The 18,425-nt window shown below is 38.5% G+C and overlaps 1 protein-coding gene across 3 annotated transcripts in view; it reads left to right on the top strand.

Moving 5' to 3' along the window:
* The window catches only part of LOC126195077 (THO complex subunit 5 homolog), a 158,826-nt gene extending 140,684 nt beyond the window's left edge, over window positions 1-18,142 (top strand). The window contains exons 13-14 of one of the 3 annotated variants that reach the window (XM_049933535.1): window positions 17,268-17,455; window positions 17,566-18,138. In XM_049933535.1, coding sequence (XP_049789492.1) covers window positions 17,268-17,455; window positions 17,566-17,632 — 255 coding nt within the window. In that variant the 3' untranslated portion in view covers window positions 17,633-18,138. Of the gene's footprint in view, window positions 1-17,267; window positions 17,456-17,565 lie in introns of all 3 variants that reach the window. The other 2 variants (XM_049933537.1, XM_049933536.1) reach the window with 2 other exon arrangements.
* Window positions 18,143-18,425: the final 283 nt, after the last annotated feature.

The raw sequence follows: 18,425 nt of genomic DNA, 5'->3' as shown, positions 1-18,425 counted from the left end.
AATGCAATAAGCCATGGAAAGGGAGAGTGTTGAGAGTCTCCCTGCTCTGGGTCATTGAATTGTCTGGTACCAATGCAGTAAAATGGATGTCATAGGGAGAGAGCTGCAAACACAGCATGTCCTGTGTGTAGATGTTTGGCTGCCATTAGGCAGTGCAGTAGATGTGCAGGGGAATGACCTGCTGTGTCAGCAGCCGTGCCCACCTCTGAATGCTGGCCATGTGCTGACAATGGCACCCCCAGATTGTGCTCATGCTGCTTCTGACCTAAGAGCACTGGCTTCCAGGAGCAACACCCCAACTGCTGTTGTATTCTGAATAATTATATTTATGTTGTCAATATTATTTAGACTATGTAAGGCCTGCTTGTAGTCCACATAGATTTTGTTGAGTTCTAAATTGTATTCATATCCTTTATTCTGTATTTGTCTCAGAACGAATATATGGGCTGCAGTTGATCTGTTAGGCCTAAAATCACTGATTATATCTGCCACACTTGGGGCCAGTCTATTGTAGAGGATAACAGACAAAACTTTATATGTCATATTCAGCAGATTGATCCCTCATTAGTTAGAGCAACATGCCTTGTTGCCTTTCTTATATACAGAATAGATTACTCCATTTTTGTGAAATAATGCCTCCTCTGTGTAATGGCTTGCAGTTATTCCATCATCTCCTGAAGATTTGGTGATTTTTTTGACAATTTACCACCTTCTGTACTTCTACAAGAGTAGCCTCTTCTATTTTTGGTTCTACTGAATGGTATATCCATTGCTCTCAGTCAGTATGACCACCCCTTCAGGATTTCTTTAAATATTCCCTCCGTCTGTCCATCACTTTTCTCTTTTCTGTCAGCAAATTTCGATCTTTATCTTTGCAGCCAGTTATTTTTAGTCTATCCATTTGTTCTTTCTTTTAACTTCGTATAAAACTTTCTATTCTCATTCCTATTGTAATGCTCTTTCACTCTTTCATATCTTCTCTCTTTCATTTTAAGTCTTTTCTTTTTTCTGCATACCCTTGCTGCTTCTATCCTCTTTTCATTGTATGTAGCTTGCTTAATTCTCATATTTCATTGGAGACATTTTAATCTTGTTTATATATAGAACTCAATAATATCTACATCAACAGGCCTTCCATAGTCTAAATAAGGAAGATATGGAAGAAGGATAAAACTGATTGGCATACCATCCAAATATATTTACGTTATTAAGACAACAGTGGCAGGTTACAAGGCAACAGTTAAAGTGGATGTTGAGTTAACCAACCATTACAATATCAATAAAAGAGTTAGACAAGGTGATGCTCTTTCCACAATGCTTTGCAGTTTTACCTTAGAAGGGATTATAAAAAAATTAATAAGGCCCGTATATATAAGAACCACACAACTGGCTGCATATGCTGATTACATTGAAGTTATTAGTTGGTGAAAGAGGGAGTAGTGGTGGACCTGGACAAAGCTACCGCAGCATAAGGGACTGGAAATTAATGAATCAAAGACTAAATATGTGAAGGTCCATAGAATAGGGGATAACAACTCTGATAACCAGTCCGCAGCAGGTTTGAATGGAGTTTTGTAGAGGATTTTGAATATCCTGGGGCTAAAATTAATAAAGTAAACTCCATGTCCACTAAAATGAAAGCACATTTTTCAAGTGGTAATAAGTGTTATCGTACATTTAAAAAATTAATGACATCAGGGTGGTGAATTGACAGCTCAGAATGACTGTATGTAAGGTTACGGTTAGGCCAGTGGTTACATATGGATGTGAAGCATGGATACTAACCAGCACTGATAAACAACAACTCAGGATACTTGAATGAAGAATACTGCGGAAAAGTTATTAAGAGATCCGAAATGGGTTGGCCTTGGAGAGCAAGGACCAGTTAGGAGTTGGATTATCTCATACAGGAAACTGATATTGTAAGGCTAATTAAAAGAATAGCCTGCCTGGGGCACATTCTAAACATAGGAATCAGAGGATAGAGAATGAAAGTAAATGAGAGGGAGGAATGGAAGGAAATTTTTAAGGAGGCAAAGACCCATGCAGTGTTGTAAAGCCAAAAGAAAAAGGACATGTTGTCCATACTTTGTCTGTTATATCCCACTGGGCGTCTGGCAGGCATCCACTCACTACTGGTCACCCTAACCAGGGTAATGGTACATTGACCTCCTGATCTTGAGCTACTCGGTAGCACCACCTACGTTAGTGGCTGACCATCCCAGTCACTGCAGCACTACCATTTTCAGATCTTCTAGCTACCCTACCGCATTCACATTTCTGACACTCCATACTCCACCTCGTGGCATGTTACCCTCTCACAGTTTTTTCAGTCTTTTCCTCATTGTACTCTTGAAAGACCCTTCCTGCAAATCAAATAGGGAACTAATCTCAAATCTTTTGCCACTGGAGAGATGGTCAGGACACTTTTCTATACAGGCCACATTCCTTTTGGGAACACATTTTATGCCGTATGTGCAGTGGTTTCCATTGCCTAATGCATTCTCATGCCATTGGTCATTATGGATTCATCTGCCTTCAGGGGCAGTTCACCACCTCAGAGGCAGAAATGCATCCTGAATCTTTACACCTCCGTGCTCTTTGACGAGACTTTGGCAGAAACAGGGTAACTCCTTACAGTGGATGTTGTGAGCTGCCATTGCTGATGGCTTTTATTCAGAATCCAAGCAGTAGCTGGGATCAAACCTGGAATATAAGATTTTTAAATTATTAGTCAGAGACACTATCCCCAGACTATGATGCAATTTCATATTGAGCATAAGGTATTGCGCATTTTCTTATGATTGTGTACATTATTTTATTAGGATTTCACATGATTATCTTGTCACATAGATTCCCAAATCAGGTACCATTTGCAAAAGCAAGACGATCAACAACTAACATTTTTGCACTTAAAGTACATTTATTAGCTACACACGAATATATAGACAGAGCGGAACTGCTATCTCGGCATAGATAGTTCATATTTATGCATAAATAGAATGCTGTAGCAAATTAAAATAGTCAACTAATAAGTAAGTGATGTTGACTGCTAAATAATAGCAGCAAGATTTGAATTGCTCCTGACCAGTTACCAACAGAGTCAGCCCACTATGAGCTGTTACAGAGGGTCATTAAACCCTGTGTATGCTGCAAGAGAATGGCACATGTTCACACATGCCTGACATGTTTAGTGTGTTGCTAAGGATAAAAATTGGTGGTTACATGTGGTCTGTTGTCCAGAAAAAATCTAACTGGTATTCTGAATAAGTCCATATTATCTATTTTGTAACTAGACAACCAGTATTATTAATTAGCATCATATTGCCAGTTCAATAGGTCACTTCACGAGTCTGATATAACTTAACGGAGGTACTGTGTTTGCTTTTCTGTCTTCATAATCTGTAGAAACAAACTCCCATCACACTGCCCTATCTCATAAGTGTGCAGTATCTTTGGCATTAATAGTAATCTTGCAGTGACCCCTGTGTTATGTCTAGGACTCAAGTAACACAACAGCTATTGTATAAGGGCATTAAAAAAGAAATGAGCCAGAGGCATAATTACAGAAACCAGTACCTGTATGTTAGAAATATTGACCCTGGCTGTTGAGACACTTGTCCCACTGTGACACAAGGCAGTGAATGGCTGTCTCATAAAATTCCCATTGCTGCGATGTTAACCAGTTCCACACGTACAGCTGGACATTGTCATCCGACGTGAATCGTTTGCCCCTCAGAGCCTTTTTAAGGGGACAAAAAATGGCATACTCACAGGGAGTGAGGTCCAGACTGTATGGAGGGTGGCCGAGAACCTCCCATTTGAATTTCTGCAGGAGTACGCGACTGTGTTGGCCGTATGAGGCTTTGCATTGTTGTGGAGCAGAATAACCCCACGGGTGAGATTGTCTGCTCGTTTTGATTTGATCGCATGGTGAAGGTTTGCAGGTAACACTGGGCATTCACTGTTGTTCTATGCTGCAGAAAATGAATCTGGAGGGGGCCACCTTGGTCAAAGAAGAATGTCAGCATAACCTTTCCTGCACTCGTGTGGATGGCCTTGGGGTTTTTTAGTTGGTGGTGACCCTGGATGCTCCCACTTGATTCTGGTTCGAAGTGATGACACCATGACTCATCTCCAGCCACCACTTGTGCCAGGAAAGCATTCCCTTCCCAAGCATAGTGCTACAGATGAGCAAGGCAGTGGGCCACTCGACATGCTTCCTGGTGTGATTGAAGACTGTGAGGCACCCATTGGGCACACGCTTTGCACATGTACAGTCGTTCCTTCATGATGGTGTGAACATTTCCGACGCTCAATCCAACCACAGTGGCTATGGCTTTCACTGTCGCTCGGCGGTCCTCAGTAGTGAGTCCATTCACCAGCTGGATGATGTCATTGGTAATGCAGTGTGGTGCTCCAGACTGTGCATCATCAGCTAACAACACGCATCCTTCCCTGAAGCGCTTGTGTCACGCCTTGACCCTTGCAAGGAACATGCCGTGTTCGCCATACACTTGTGTCATTTGTCAATGAATGTCTGTTCCTCCTACTTCTTCCGCTGTCAGAAAACAAACAACACCTCTTTGCTCTTCTGTTGACGTGTCAATCAATATGACTGGCAGCGTTGGACGATTGATGCGTGCTGCTGCTAGCTCTTTATAACCACGTGACGTGCATGTGTGCCCTCTAGTGATGGGGCTCTGAACTTCCACACAATATTACCCTCCTGTCACCGGTTTGCGCATTTCAGATTCCGTCTCTCTAGCTCTTTATAACCACGTGACGTGCATGTGTGCCCTCTAGTGATGGGGCTCTGAACTTCCACACAATATTACCCTCCTGTCACCGGTTTGCGCATTTCAGATTCTCTCTCTCTCTAGTGCCCCTTATATTTCTGCCTGTTCACAGTTGCCTTGTTCCAGATAATACTACCTGCTTCCACCTTTCACTGATGCCACTTCACCGTGATCTCTCATGTTTGCTCAATGTGAGGTGTTCAGCAGAGTTATCGATTCAAATTTCATGGACAATATTTCGGCAACTTCCCAGTTGCGTTCTTCAGGTGCTGTGAGCTGTGTTGTTTTGGGTACTCATTGCTCAGACTCCAAGTGGTCCTCAGAATATTGTACATAAAAATGGGACCAACTCAGCTGAGCACCTGAAAGCACACCAGAGCCACTTCATTGTTAATATTCAAAGACATTCACTCTGTTATTTCATACAGATCAAAATGTGGTAGTAATTCGGCAGAGTGTTTGTTGTGGTGCACGTATTTAATAGAGTGCACAGCCTTCTCTTCCCTCCTCCCACATCCATTCTTAACAGGTGACACCCAAGTAAGAGTTCTGACATACTGAAACTTAACTTTTTTGTTTCCTGTATTTCCATTGTGCACTGGGATTACTGTAGTCTTGGGTGTGTTGGTCAGACCATTGTACTCACAAATTAACTGAGGCATTTTGCAATGAAAAATTAAAGGCTGCCAAAAAGTTACTGCAACCAGTCACCTTCTGTCTTAGTTTTCAATTTTTATTTACCATGATTGGTTTTGAATCACCTAGTGATTCATCATCAGATGATACATATTTGTTTTTTATTTGAAGCATTGTGGAAGTCATGTATGTATCTCAGCTGTGGCAAGATGTAAAAACGAAACGTGTAAGCACTGAATGTGGCAAGAATTATTCACACGTTAAGTACTTCTGTGTTTTGTTTTTATATCTTGCCACAGCTACAGAACACCAACAATGCTGTAGACATGCAATAAATAACATACTATCTGATGATGAATCACTAGGTGATTCAGATGTGGTCATATTAGGTAGAAATTTAAGAATAAAATAAAAGGTAACTGGTTGCAATAATTTCTGGAAACTATTCATCACAGTTGCAGTGTTCCACATCGGTAATGGATAAAAGTCTTACATGAAAAATTTATAAACAAAGGTTCCAGTCATCATATTTGATAGAACACAAAATTTTTAAGATATCTTATGATTTGAAACTCATTTTTTTGTTATTTACAATTTAAAATTGTGGAAATAGTGTTTAGGTATCTATTAGGCTACTGCTAGGTTAAGCTTCAGTCTCTCTCTGTTTACTTCGGTGGCACTCAGCCCTTCTTATATTTCTATGCAGTATGGGCTGCTGTTTACTCAGATAAATGATACTCAGGGTACCAGTTCAAGCTGACAAGCCACGTGCCAGTATCCCAGTGCTGGGCATATGTACAATTGTCAACAGTGTGAGGCCTGTCCTAATGAGGACAGGATGATGATGTGTCCTGTCTGACACTGCTGACAACTCATCTAGGTGGTTCCATGTGATGGCATCAAAGCATAAAAGATGTGCTAAAGCAACCTCAGCTCTATACAACTGAAGACTTTTCCAAATTTAACCATAGATTTATTATGTGGACAAAATAATGCAATTCCTTGTGCCACAATGGGTATCAAATAATGCCCAAGAAATATCAAGTATTAACTGTTAAAAAAGTCTAATATTTGCATTGAAGATATGTTTTTAGTACCTCTGATATTATTAAGACATGAATCAGTGCAAGTGACATCTTCAATCTAACAAGGGATGGTGACAATGTTGGGATCACAGATTTACTTCAGACTTTGTACACCTTTAGTAGGCCATTAAAACAACATAATGTGCAAGTAGTAAGATTAACCACTCTGGCAGTTCTGAAAAAGCTGCAAGAGAAGTTTTATGCATCTATTATGTGTGCACAAGAGCTGGACATTAGAGTTCATGGTGGTCAAGTGATTAGCATTCGAAATAAGTAAGACAAATGTATGTAAGGTGGCAGTTTGAATCGTGCTCAAACTTATATATTTCTTTCATCACTTGTCATATTATTTAATGTATATGAATTTGAGAGCTAATACAATTTTTAAAAAACCACATGTATTTGCATGAAGTTTTACTGAATTGTATGTCCTTTGACGACTTATATTTTTAACTAAATGTAATTATTAGAACAAACATATTTATAACTTTCGACAAGTAAACGAAGAATCACTCCTGATTCATGCAATGACATCTTTACCATTGACGCAGGTCTTCCAGCTTGCACAGTTAAAGTCATACCCCATATGTACTCTGATTTGCCAACCATGCCACATTTATTTCTGTCAACAAGTAAAAAACTTTGTCAAGTGCCTTCAGAAATGTTCATTTTTGATTGACAACAAATAAGAAAGTGCTTCTCACGAAGATGCTATTAAAATCCATTCCACAGTACATCAGCAGTTGTCAGCACTTTTATTTGCCAAAATGTTGCGTTATGCATGGTTTGCATCCAAATGTCAGATGAAAAAGACATTTTTCAAAATGTCGGCTCTGAACATTCCCTATAAATGTGGGAAAACTGCATTCATCAATGTAGTAGATGCCGTTTCAATTTATGATTTCCTTGTCTGTGTGATAAATACCATCCTGTAACTTCTGATGTCACAAATACCATCCTGCAACTTGTGATGTCGAGAGCACATCCAACAAGTAATTGTACATTACTCTTGTGGTCTGGAACATTGAGACGTACTGTATTACTGATTGTGAATAACATCGTTTGCATCATTATTTATCAAGGTGTGACTTGGGGTTTCCAAGCCTGTCCTTTGTCCTTGAAAATTTAATTAATAGTAGTAGATAGTCAAATAACATATGAAATTCACTCCAACTTCACAAAAATGCACGTTCTTTTTTTTTCATTTTCTTTCATTATATTACCTCTCAAATGTCATATTAATTAAATAATTTGATCAGTGACGAAAAAATATATAATTAAGAACATATGTGAATGAGAGTTTCACTCAGCAGCGGAGTGTGCGCTGATACGAAACTTGCTGTCACATTAAAACTGTGTGCCGGACCGAGACTCAAACTCGGGACCTTTGCCTTTCGCATAGCACTTGCCCGCAAAAGGCAAAGGTCCCGAGTTCGAGTCTTGGTCCGGCACACAGTTTTAATCTGCCAGGAAGTTTCAGATCAGCACACACTCCGCTGCAGAGTGAAATTCTCATTCTGGAAACATCCCCCAGGCTGTGGCTAAGCCATGTCTCTGCAATATCCTTTCTTTCAGGAGTGCTAGTTCTGAAAGGTTTGCAGGAGAGCTTCTGTAAAGTTTGGAAGGTAGGAGACGAGGTACTGGCAGGAGTAAAGCTGTGAGGACGGGGCGTGAGTCGTGCTTGGGTAGCTCAGTTGGTAGAGCACTTGCCCGCAAAAGGCAAAGGTCGTGAGTTCGAATCTTGGTCCGGCACACAGTTTTAATCTGCCAGGAAGTTTCAAGAACATATGTGTTAACGGGATTCAAACCGTCACCTCGTCCATGCCCTTCTTGTAAAGTGGGAACGCTAATCACTTGACCACAGTGACTTTTTATGGCCGGCACCTTTGCTCAGATACGTCAGTTACATAATAGACACATAAAACTTCTCTTGCAATTTTCTCAAAATTGCCAGCATAGTGCACCTTACTACTTGCACATTATGTTGTTTTAATGGCCTACTAAAGGTGTACTAAGTTTGAAGTAAATCTGTCATTCCAATGTCATGGCCTCCCTTTGCAAGTGTTTTGGATCTTAATCAAATGATATATGTTTTAGTAGACATCACCATTGATTCCTTTATCACCTTCCAAAACTTTGTATAACAGCAGAAGTTATCACCACAGCATTGCATTTTTTCTGCATTTTGGGGTTTGTCTTATTTTTATTTTCAGGCTCATCATCATCATCATCATTCCTTCCCTTATTCTCTGAGGAAAAGAGATGCATGTTCCAAAGTAATGGGATGCAGTCAAGGTTCTCTCAAAAAAAATTTATTCAATTCTGTTTCCAAGATTTATTTTTGAAGAGTACATACAGTTGTCAATATTGTGCTTGAAGAAGCATAAAACTATTTTGGCAGAAGGATATCACACACAAAATGACAAGAACGTAATTTAAAAACAAACAATATCAATAGACTTTACTTTGGATTTCAATAGAATAATCCATCCCAAATTGTGGGCTAGCTTTGTGTTTAATAGATATTTGTCTACAAGAAGGTTAATCTTTCACATATGACAAGGTCATATGGCACATTACCACCACCACTTCCCGTCCTACTTCTATATTAGATTGAACAGCATTCAACATCAAGCATGTGTAACAACTGTTCTGATGTCTGTTAGCATGGGATACAGTGATAACAGGTGAAAGGTAGACACCGGTTGTGATCATGGCTTCCTTGTGGCTGTCATTTCTCAAAAACTCTTTTAGATGTTATGATGTTTGTTTGTGGTTAAAATCAGGTTAAGTCTGTCATCTAATACAGAGACTTTCAACCTGTCTACGTAAGTATCATAGGTAGGGTTACTACCCATCCAATTTTTTGACAGGATTGTCCAGAATTTAAAGTTCTGTCCAGGATCCTGGTAAAGGAACTCAGAACAAACTTTCATGCCACCTTGCGCGAGGAAGAACAAACGAAGTGTGAATCCCCCCCCCTCCAATCACTATTTATGATTCAGTATACATATTTACCTGTTAAATGAGGGATTATTGGGTATTTAAGTTGTCAACACATTTCACATCCAGTTTGAGCATTTTAGAATTAGAAAGAATCAGTGTTCAGAAAAGATATGTTGACATTCCTCTAATGATGAAGACAGTTCGTCAAGTTCATCTGTTCCAAAGAAGAAAGTTCTAGATCTCCATGTACACCTATACTCCGCAAACCATTGTGAAGTGCATGGCAGAGGGTATGTGCCATTGTACCAGTTGTTAGGGTTTCTTCCTGTTCCTTCCAAATATGGAGTGATGGAAGAATGAAGTTTGAATGCCTCTATACATGCTGTAAGTATTCTAATTCCTTATGTTCCCAATGTGAGTTATAGGTATGGGATTGTAGTACATTCCTAGAGTCATTTAAGGCTGGTTCTTGAAACTCAGTAGACTTTCTCAGGATAGTTTACGTCTATCTTCAAGAGTCTGCCACTTCCATTCTTCAGCATCTCTATGACACTTTCCAACAGGTCAAACAAACTTGTGACCATTCGTGCTGACGTTCTCTGTATATCTTTATTATCCCCTGTTTGTCATATTCGGTATGGGGCTCACACTAGAGCAATAGTCTAGAATGGGTTGCTCTAGTGATTTGTAAGCAATCTCCTCTTTAGACTGGATGCACTTCTCCAGTATTATATCAATAAACCAAAGTCTACCACCAGCTTTACCCATGAGTGAGCCTGTGTGATCATTCCATTTCATATCCCTACAGATTGTTACACCCAGGCATTTGCATGAGTTGGCCAGCTGTGATTCACTGATATTGTAGTCATAGGATATTAAGTTTTTTTTTGTGTTAAGTGCACAATTTTAAATTTCTGAACATTTAAAGCCAAGCTTTGTATCACTTTGAAATGTTATCAAGATCTGACTGAATATTTATACAGCTTCTTTCAGACAGTACTTCATTATAGATAACTGCATCATCTGCAAAAAGTCTGTGATTGCTATTAATATTGTCTACAATGTCATAATATTTATGACATGAACGGCAAGGGTCCGAACACAATTCCTTGGGCAACACCCAAAGTTACTTTTACATATGACGATAACTCTCCATCCAAGATAACATGCTGTGTACTCCCTAGCAAAAAAGTCCTCAGTCCAGTCCAGTCACAAATTTCATCTGATACCCCATAAGGTCTCCTTTTGCTAATAATCATTGGTGTAGGACTGAGCCAAATCCTTTTGAGAAATCAAGGAATAGTGCATCTACCTGACTGCCTGATCCAAAGCTTTCAGTGTGTCATGTGAGAAAAGTGAGAGTTGGATTTCACAGGGCCAATGTTTACAGAATCCATGCTGGTATGGTGGAGGTCATTCTGTTCAAGATAACTCATTATGTTTGAGCTCAGAATATATTCTAGGTTTCCACACCAAAAGGATGTCAACAATATTGGATGATACTTGTGTGGATCAGTTCTACTACTCTTGCTGTAATCGGGTGTTAAATCGGTTCTAAATACTGGGCATGACTTTTTGTTTGAGGTGTCTGTGATAGGTTATGGTTAGAAGAGGGGCAAACTCAGTCACAAATTCAGCACAGAATCAGGTAAGGATTCTATTGGGTGCTGAAACTTTGCTCAGTTGTAGCAAATTCAGCTGTTTCTCTACACGACTGACACTAACATTTATTTCACTCATCATTTCAGTAGTATGAAGTTAAAAGATATGACTTTCAACAAAGACTGGTTAGGAAACAATGATTTTTTCCCCATGCTTCATGAAATAAAATGACTTTACAGCAAAGTGTGTGATTTGCCCACCAGGTTTTTGATAAAGTTTGAAGGAAGGAAAGCTGTAGTGGAATATCAGAAGACCCAAAAAGACATTTTTGCGCAATGGTAGTGCCATAAAAATAAAATAATTACAATTTTCTTTGTGAAGAAACGTACATCTGAAGAAGATGCTGTGGTGAAGAACTTAGGCAACGGCTATCTTGGAAAATGTTCTTGACCCATACAGTTGAGATGTAGTCATAGATGAACTGTGTAATGCTTTTCTTTTTTTTGTGTCTTTAGATGCTTCAAACTGAGGAAATATAAAAAACTTTTCCTTATTCAGTTCAGTACATTGATTTTAAACGTGGACTATGTCAGAGATTGCCAAAGGACACTTCAAAGAAACACACAAATACATTTTCCATGCAATAAAAAACATTACAGTGTCTGATGGTTTTCATCTGTATCAAGTAAGTGCATACTGAAACTTCCTGGCAGATTAAAACTGTGTGCCGGACCGGGACTCGAACTCGGGACCTATGCCTTTCACAGGCAAGTGCTCTACCAACTGAGCTACCCAAGCACGACTCACGCCCCGTCCTCACAGCCTTACTTCTGCCAGTACCCCGTCTCCTACCTTCCAAACTTTACAGAAGCTCTCCTGCGAACCTGGTGAAGTTTGGAAGGTAGGAGACGAGGTATTGGCAGAAGTAAGGTTGTGAGGACGGGGCGTGAGTCGTGCTTGGGTAGCTCAGTTGGTAGAGCACTTGCCCGCGAAAGGCAAAGGTCCCGAGTTCGAGTCTCGGTCCGGCACACAGTTTTAATTTGCCAGGAAGTTTCATATCAGCCCACACTCCGCTGCAGAGTTAAAATCTCATTCAAGTGCATACTGTGCTGACAATTCTCTAATGAACTGTGCTGAAAGAAAATTTACTAAGAAACGAAAATTCATCCACTTTGAGCTAATTGCAACTGCCATGTCATAAATAATACTGTAAAGCATGGTCTCAGAACATTTAATTATGGTACAGAGGCACTAGTTCTCATAATCTACAGTGAATTTGGTTCCTCTGAATCAAATGTCCAGTCACTGGGAGAATTTTCAGAGTTTTTTTTTTTTGTGATAGAGTTTAAGAAAATATTATGACACGCCTGTACAAGATGTGTCTTACTGCTTTCCTCAGTTGATGTAATTGGATACTGCTAGCCTGCCATCAAGTATATTTTATTTCAGAGAGTGAGGAAGATAGTTCAAGATTGATTAGGCAGTTAATGGCAACAAATGGGGGAGCATGATGCTGAAGAAACTGAGCATGCACTTCCTAAATGCTATTTACGTTTTATGCAGCATATTTTGCCCCGTTTGAAACTGCTGTTAGAAAACTGGAAGACAGCTCAGTTACTTATGTTGAGTTGGACAGAATAATAAGGGACTGTAAGGGCAAGCTAGCAAGCAGGAAACAAAGTAAATTCGTAGGAAAGAAATATCATGAAAGCCTGGAATAAATATGAAAATCACAGCAGTTGAGTTCTGAAAATGATGCACAATCTTTCTTGTCATATTGCATTGATTATTTGTCCCAAAACTGTGACTTTTCTGAGAACAGTTTGTTCAATCTTCATACAAGTTTTTTATTTGAAGAATGAGAAGATTTTTGTCTGCAGTGACAGTACATTTTAAAGGTTACCAAGAAATTTAATCTCAACCTAGATGATGATCAGTTATACAGTGAATTCTGTGATTTCCGGACTGCACCTGCTGAACTTGATAAAAGTAGAGCAGAAGACCAGATTTGGGTAGATTTCTTTAAGCAGCAGACCAAAGTTGACATCATACATATATTCAGTTCCTACCAGTAACTTATTTGCTGAAAGAATCTTCAGTATCATGAAGAACCAGTGGTCAGAAGAAAGAATCTGAATGGCCATTGCATTATTGAAAAGAAAACTTCAGATAAAAGTGAACTTTTCTGAAAGTTGTCTTGAATTTTCTGAAAGAGGGGGGCGGGGGGGGGGGGGTGAAGGATTACTGAAAACAACAAAGTGCAACCCAAAATATCCATTAAAATACGAAACTGATCATTTTACTGGTTGACATGTTTTCAAGCTTGTAATCTCTCTCTTTTTCATCTTAACTTTGAATTGAACTTTGATATTGCCTGTAAATGATCATTTAAAAGTTCATTGCATGTCTAAGTGGCAGATCCATATGTTAAAAATATGAATGAAAATGAGTCTTTTTTTATTAATTTGTGTTGACATAATTAAACTCAGTTTTGATATATTTTGATATTACATGTACAAAAAAGTGGTTATGTTACTTATAATGTTTGTGGTAAACTGTCAGCATTTTCTTCATTCTGATAATCAAGAAGTTGTTCAGCCCAGGGTCTTATGAAAGGTTGCATCTCTTATCATACAGATTACATATAGCATTGCAACATACAAAAATGTTTTGCAAATTTGTAGCTCTTTGGCAACAAACAATTACAAACCCAAGTTACAGCTGGTCTTAATTTGCCGTATTTGAGATTACAGATGCCTTAAATTCAATTTTAATTTAATATGTTATTACTGTCATCCTTGGATGTAAGAAACTATGGAGTGAGGTAATAGCAAACTGATGAACTTCACTATTATATAAAGCCTTAAGTAGTTTGTACACACATCACATTACAACATTACCTTCATATGTAACATAGTGAATTGTGGCAACTGTACAATTGATGGTCTCATAAGATAGGACTGCAACTGTTTCCCATGTCATGTTCATGCACAAGTGCATCAAAATCCAGCTTTTCTGTGATGGTTTCTATTAGTACTTGATTAGTAAAATAAGAGGTTCTGGTACTGTGCCGTTTGGGGGGGGGGGGGGGGGAGGTTTTTTTTTTAATTTAGATGTCTTAAAGTAACGTTTTAACAGGTGATTTATCTGGTAACAAATATGCATCCAGTAGCATTAGTCGTCCCCCCCCCCCCATACACTACTGATGCTGCTGGTGGAAATGGCGGAAAGTTAGTAATCGGTGATGAAACATTTATGAAACCGAAACTTTCTTATATTTTGGGTACTTACAGTACACTGTCTTGTCTTGTGGTATCCATATCAAATATGTTCCTGTAATGTACATCATCAAGCTATGTACACAAATATACACAGTATTTAGCTGCACTTGGTTTTACACTTATTCACAGAAAGAAAATGCTGGATGTTTTTACAAAGAATATGAGTATGGTAGATATTGCACTTTACATCATGGTCTTTGGCATGAGATACATTGTATTACAGTACAGATTTGAGCTGCTCGCAGTGTGGCCTCAGCAGCCAGAGACAGGTGTGTGTGTGTGTGTGTGTGTGTGTGTGTGTGTGTGTGTGTGCCGTCCTATCTCAGACAAAGGCCGAAAGCTCATATTCAGACAATTGCTGTGCCTATCTGCGACTCGCCATCTCCCCTTTATAGTGAGTAGCAATTATCCTTTTTGAATATTGTTACATTCCATCTTGGATTTTCCATTTAGTACAAATATTATATTTAATTAAATTTTGCTAGCTCCAGGAATGTTTTATGTTGGTGATACAAATATAATATGGGTCAAAAGTTATACAAAGGTAAACAAATAAGAGTGGAATATGTACGATGTAATTACGTCCATCTGTATTCCTTTCTCAGCAATGTTTAGCACAGAAAGATTGACATTGATATCACCAACAGAGTGTTTGTGATGAGCAATATGTGATGCAAAGCTGGACAAAGTTTTTGAGTTGAAGGGTGTCCATATGTTCTTGGTAACATTATGCAAAATTCCTCCCTGGTTGACTTATGTTGAAGCAAGAACAGGAGCATGTGAGTTTCTATATGCCAGAATTTTTATGCCACTCTCCAGTGTATTTATTATTGTGAACAATTTTATTTTGTAGATTTTTTTGTCAGTGTGGAAGGATATTTTTATGTTGTGTGGTCTGAAAAGATTTGCAAGTTTATATGACATTACCCCAAGGAATGGAAGACAGATGAATTTTGGCATTTCTTTCTTAGTTTGTAATGGTGACTGTGGTTGCTTAAGTTTACTTAGGGTTTTTTCAACTATGGTGTTTATCAAAGAGTTGTACAACCCAAATATCAAATTTACAGTTGAGCATCATACCACTGACGGAATTAATTTCCATGTCATGGCTATCTCTACCCACAACAAGCATAGCTTCCAAATATACAGAAAACGCACTACCAGTGATGTTGCCATTAACAATACCTCATGCCTCCCAGACCAACATGAAACTGCTTTCTTGAGGTCATCTATAAACCATATGCTCCACACCCTTATCATTGAAGAAGTTGCATGTAAAGAAATGAATATATTTAAACCTATAGCCCAAAATAATGGTTATAACACCTCTTTGATAAACGGCATAGTTGAAAAAATCCAAAATCAACTTAAGCAACCACCGTCAACATTACAAGCTAAGAAAGAAATGCCAAAATTTGCCTGTCTTCCACTCTGACAATAGACTACAAAATAAAATTTTTCACAATAATAGATCTGCTGGAGACTGGCATAAAAATTCTGGCATATACAAACTCAGATGCTCCAATTCTTGCTTCTACATACGCCAAACAGGGAGAAATTTTGCAACCCACTACAAAGAACATATGGATGCCCTTTGACTCAAAAAAAGTCCAGCTTTACATCACATATTGCTCATCCTGAACACTCTGTTGGTGATGTCAATGACAATCTTTCTGTGCTAGACATTGCTGAGAAAGGAATACAGATGGACCTCCTTGAACAATTACAAGATTTACATCCACAAACGAAAATCACCTCAAAAGATCCTAAATGAACAAACTGAATCAACATAGAGCTTTTTCTTTTAGTATTTCCAGGACAACCTGGCACCAAAACAACAAAAATGACAATACTAACACACATTCGTCTTCCTGCATTAATTTTGTTCTCCTTGTCATGTAACAACTACAACATTCCTGTAACTTACACACACACACACACACACACACACACACACACACAGTATAAATATTCCACTCTATTTGTTTACCTTTGCATTACTTTTAACCCAGGAAACAAAGCATCTCCAGACTCAACTTGCTCACCAGTAATATGCTTCTGCCCTTTTGACAACTTCTGGCTAAATGGAATTAGTGGTTGTCATTGGTTGTCTGTAATTCGTTACACCACTATTCCCACAATGGTTATGGACACACCTGTGCTTAAATAGAGAGATGACTGCAGATGTGTGATGAAACTACAGTGAGAAACTCTGGAGGCAAAACTAGTATCCGGGCAACTGAAACGAAATTTGTGAGAGTTCATAGATGTATCACTGGATCTTATCAGAAATGCCACAATCTAAGAAGGTTTGAAGATGTTCACTGTGAATTACAAAATTGAAGACAAAATACTGTGGTGATATCAATACACTTTACAAATGTACAACCATTGTTTGTGAAATTTGTTTCTCACTTACCAACTAGAGGAATGAATCGATGTGGAGTGACTGTGGTGGAGGTGGCTCAGTGAACTGGTAACAGGCGGTAGTGCTTCAGCAGTGGTGCACACGGCTGTAACATTACAAATATCTTACCAAAACCTAGATTCATCACAAAGAAAAATAATTTCTTGGTGTAAAATAGTGGGGAAATGCAGCAGTAACTGTCATGTTGGCTGCTTAAGCACATCGACTTGTGGTGGATGAAAGAAAAGGGAAAATATAAGAGAGACACATAACTGGAGAACTTGTACCAACAGATGATTGACGCAGTAACTGTGTTCTCTATTAAGATGACAACACTTACATAATCACATGAATCTTAAAATTATTGTATAGGCTACTTATTTGAAACATATATGTCGTGATTCCACTATATGCTCATTTGTTCAAAATGACTTACAGTTTTCACAGTTCTTTCACAACATGAATGTTTTACCATATTATCTGTTATTTGAGACTTTGTCAATGGTTTCAGGATATGGAAAAAGAACTTAACACACACTGGATGGAACTTATCCAAGGCCGCAGTTGGGGACAGACTTTATTGATGTGTCAGATTATGCGCCTCATGTCCTGCTTTGATGTCTTTCTAGAAGCATCAGGAGCAACGGGTATAGCTCCACCAGAATTCCCGAGAGATAAAATTTTTCTCAAACCTGTAAAGTTAGTATCTCTGATTCAGTGTCATTGAAGCCGTTGTGGCAGAGAGTTAAGTTCTGTGTCACATGTTTTTTGAACTATGAGCAGTTTAAAATGTTCTGTTTTTATTACAGGGGACGGAATCGTTGCAGGCCATACAAATATCTTCAACTTGGAGGTGGTATATTTACACAGCGGTAGTTGGAAGAACATTCACATTGTGCGAGTTGAAATCAGTTTACATTATTTCTGTGAACAAACACAAATGATTGATGGAATCCATCTAATTAATCCATTATTTCCAACTCTGGTTCACAAAGCTTATAAAAAAATTAAAAATAAATGTTTTGGCTGTGGCCAATGAAAAAATTTGCGTGTATTATAGTGTTGTATACTATCTTGAGTTCAGTGGTAATAGAAATACCTTGGTGTGCAGTATTTTTGTAAACTGAAGAGCAAAGCATTACTTAACATGGTTGAAACATAACAGTGTATCAGAATGGTAGTAAATTCATGCTGGTTTTCTACTGTTATAAGCATTGTGAATAGACATGGAAAGTAATTAACAGTTCAGCATAATGATTCTGTGGTTCTGATATAGTTTCTCTGGGTATTACTTGTATAGCTTTAGATGAATGTGTTTGTGGTATATGGATGAAAAACTGAGTGAGTAATGTATCTGAGCATTGTGTATTAGATTCTGACAATTAAAAAGAAGAACATAATAGTCGATAACATATAAAAGTGGCAATAATTTGAGTAGTTCTAATGATAAACAAAAGTTTTGGCCTTTATAATATTCTTTCCTCAATAAAGCTGTAACAGACATGACTGCTTTATATTAAAAGGAAAGTAAATAATGGAACAGTAAGCTACATTATGGCATCCAGTTTGTGAAAACAATGAGCACAGAACCCTGTGGCACCACATACCAATCTGCTAGCCTATTAAGAGTCCGTGACCATTCTACAAAGTTACAATGTGTAGCAATATC

The sequence above is a fragment of the Schistocerca nitens genome, chromosome 7 (genome assembly GCF_023898315.1).
Source record: "Schistocerca nitens isolate TAMUIC-IGC-003100 chromosome 7, iqSchNite1.1, whole genome shotgun sequence".
NCBI classification, from domain to species: domain Eukaryota; kingdom Metazoa; phylum Arthropoda; class Insecta; order Orthoptera; family Acrididae; genus Schistocerca; species Schistocerca nitens.
Note: the sequence above shows the minus strand (reverse complement) of the source record. Positions and strands in the feature narration are given on the sequence as shown.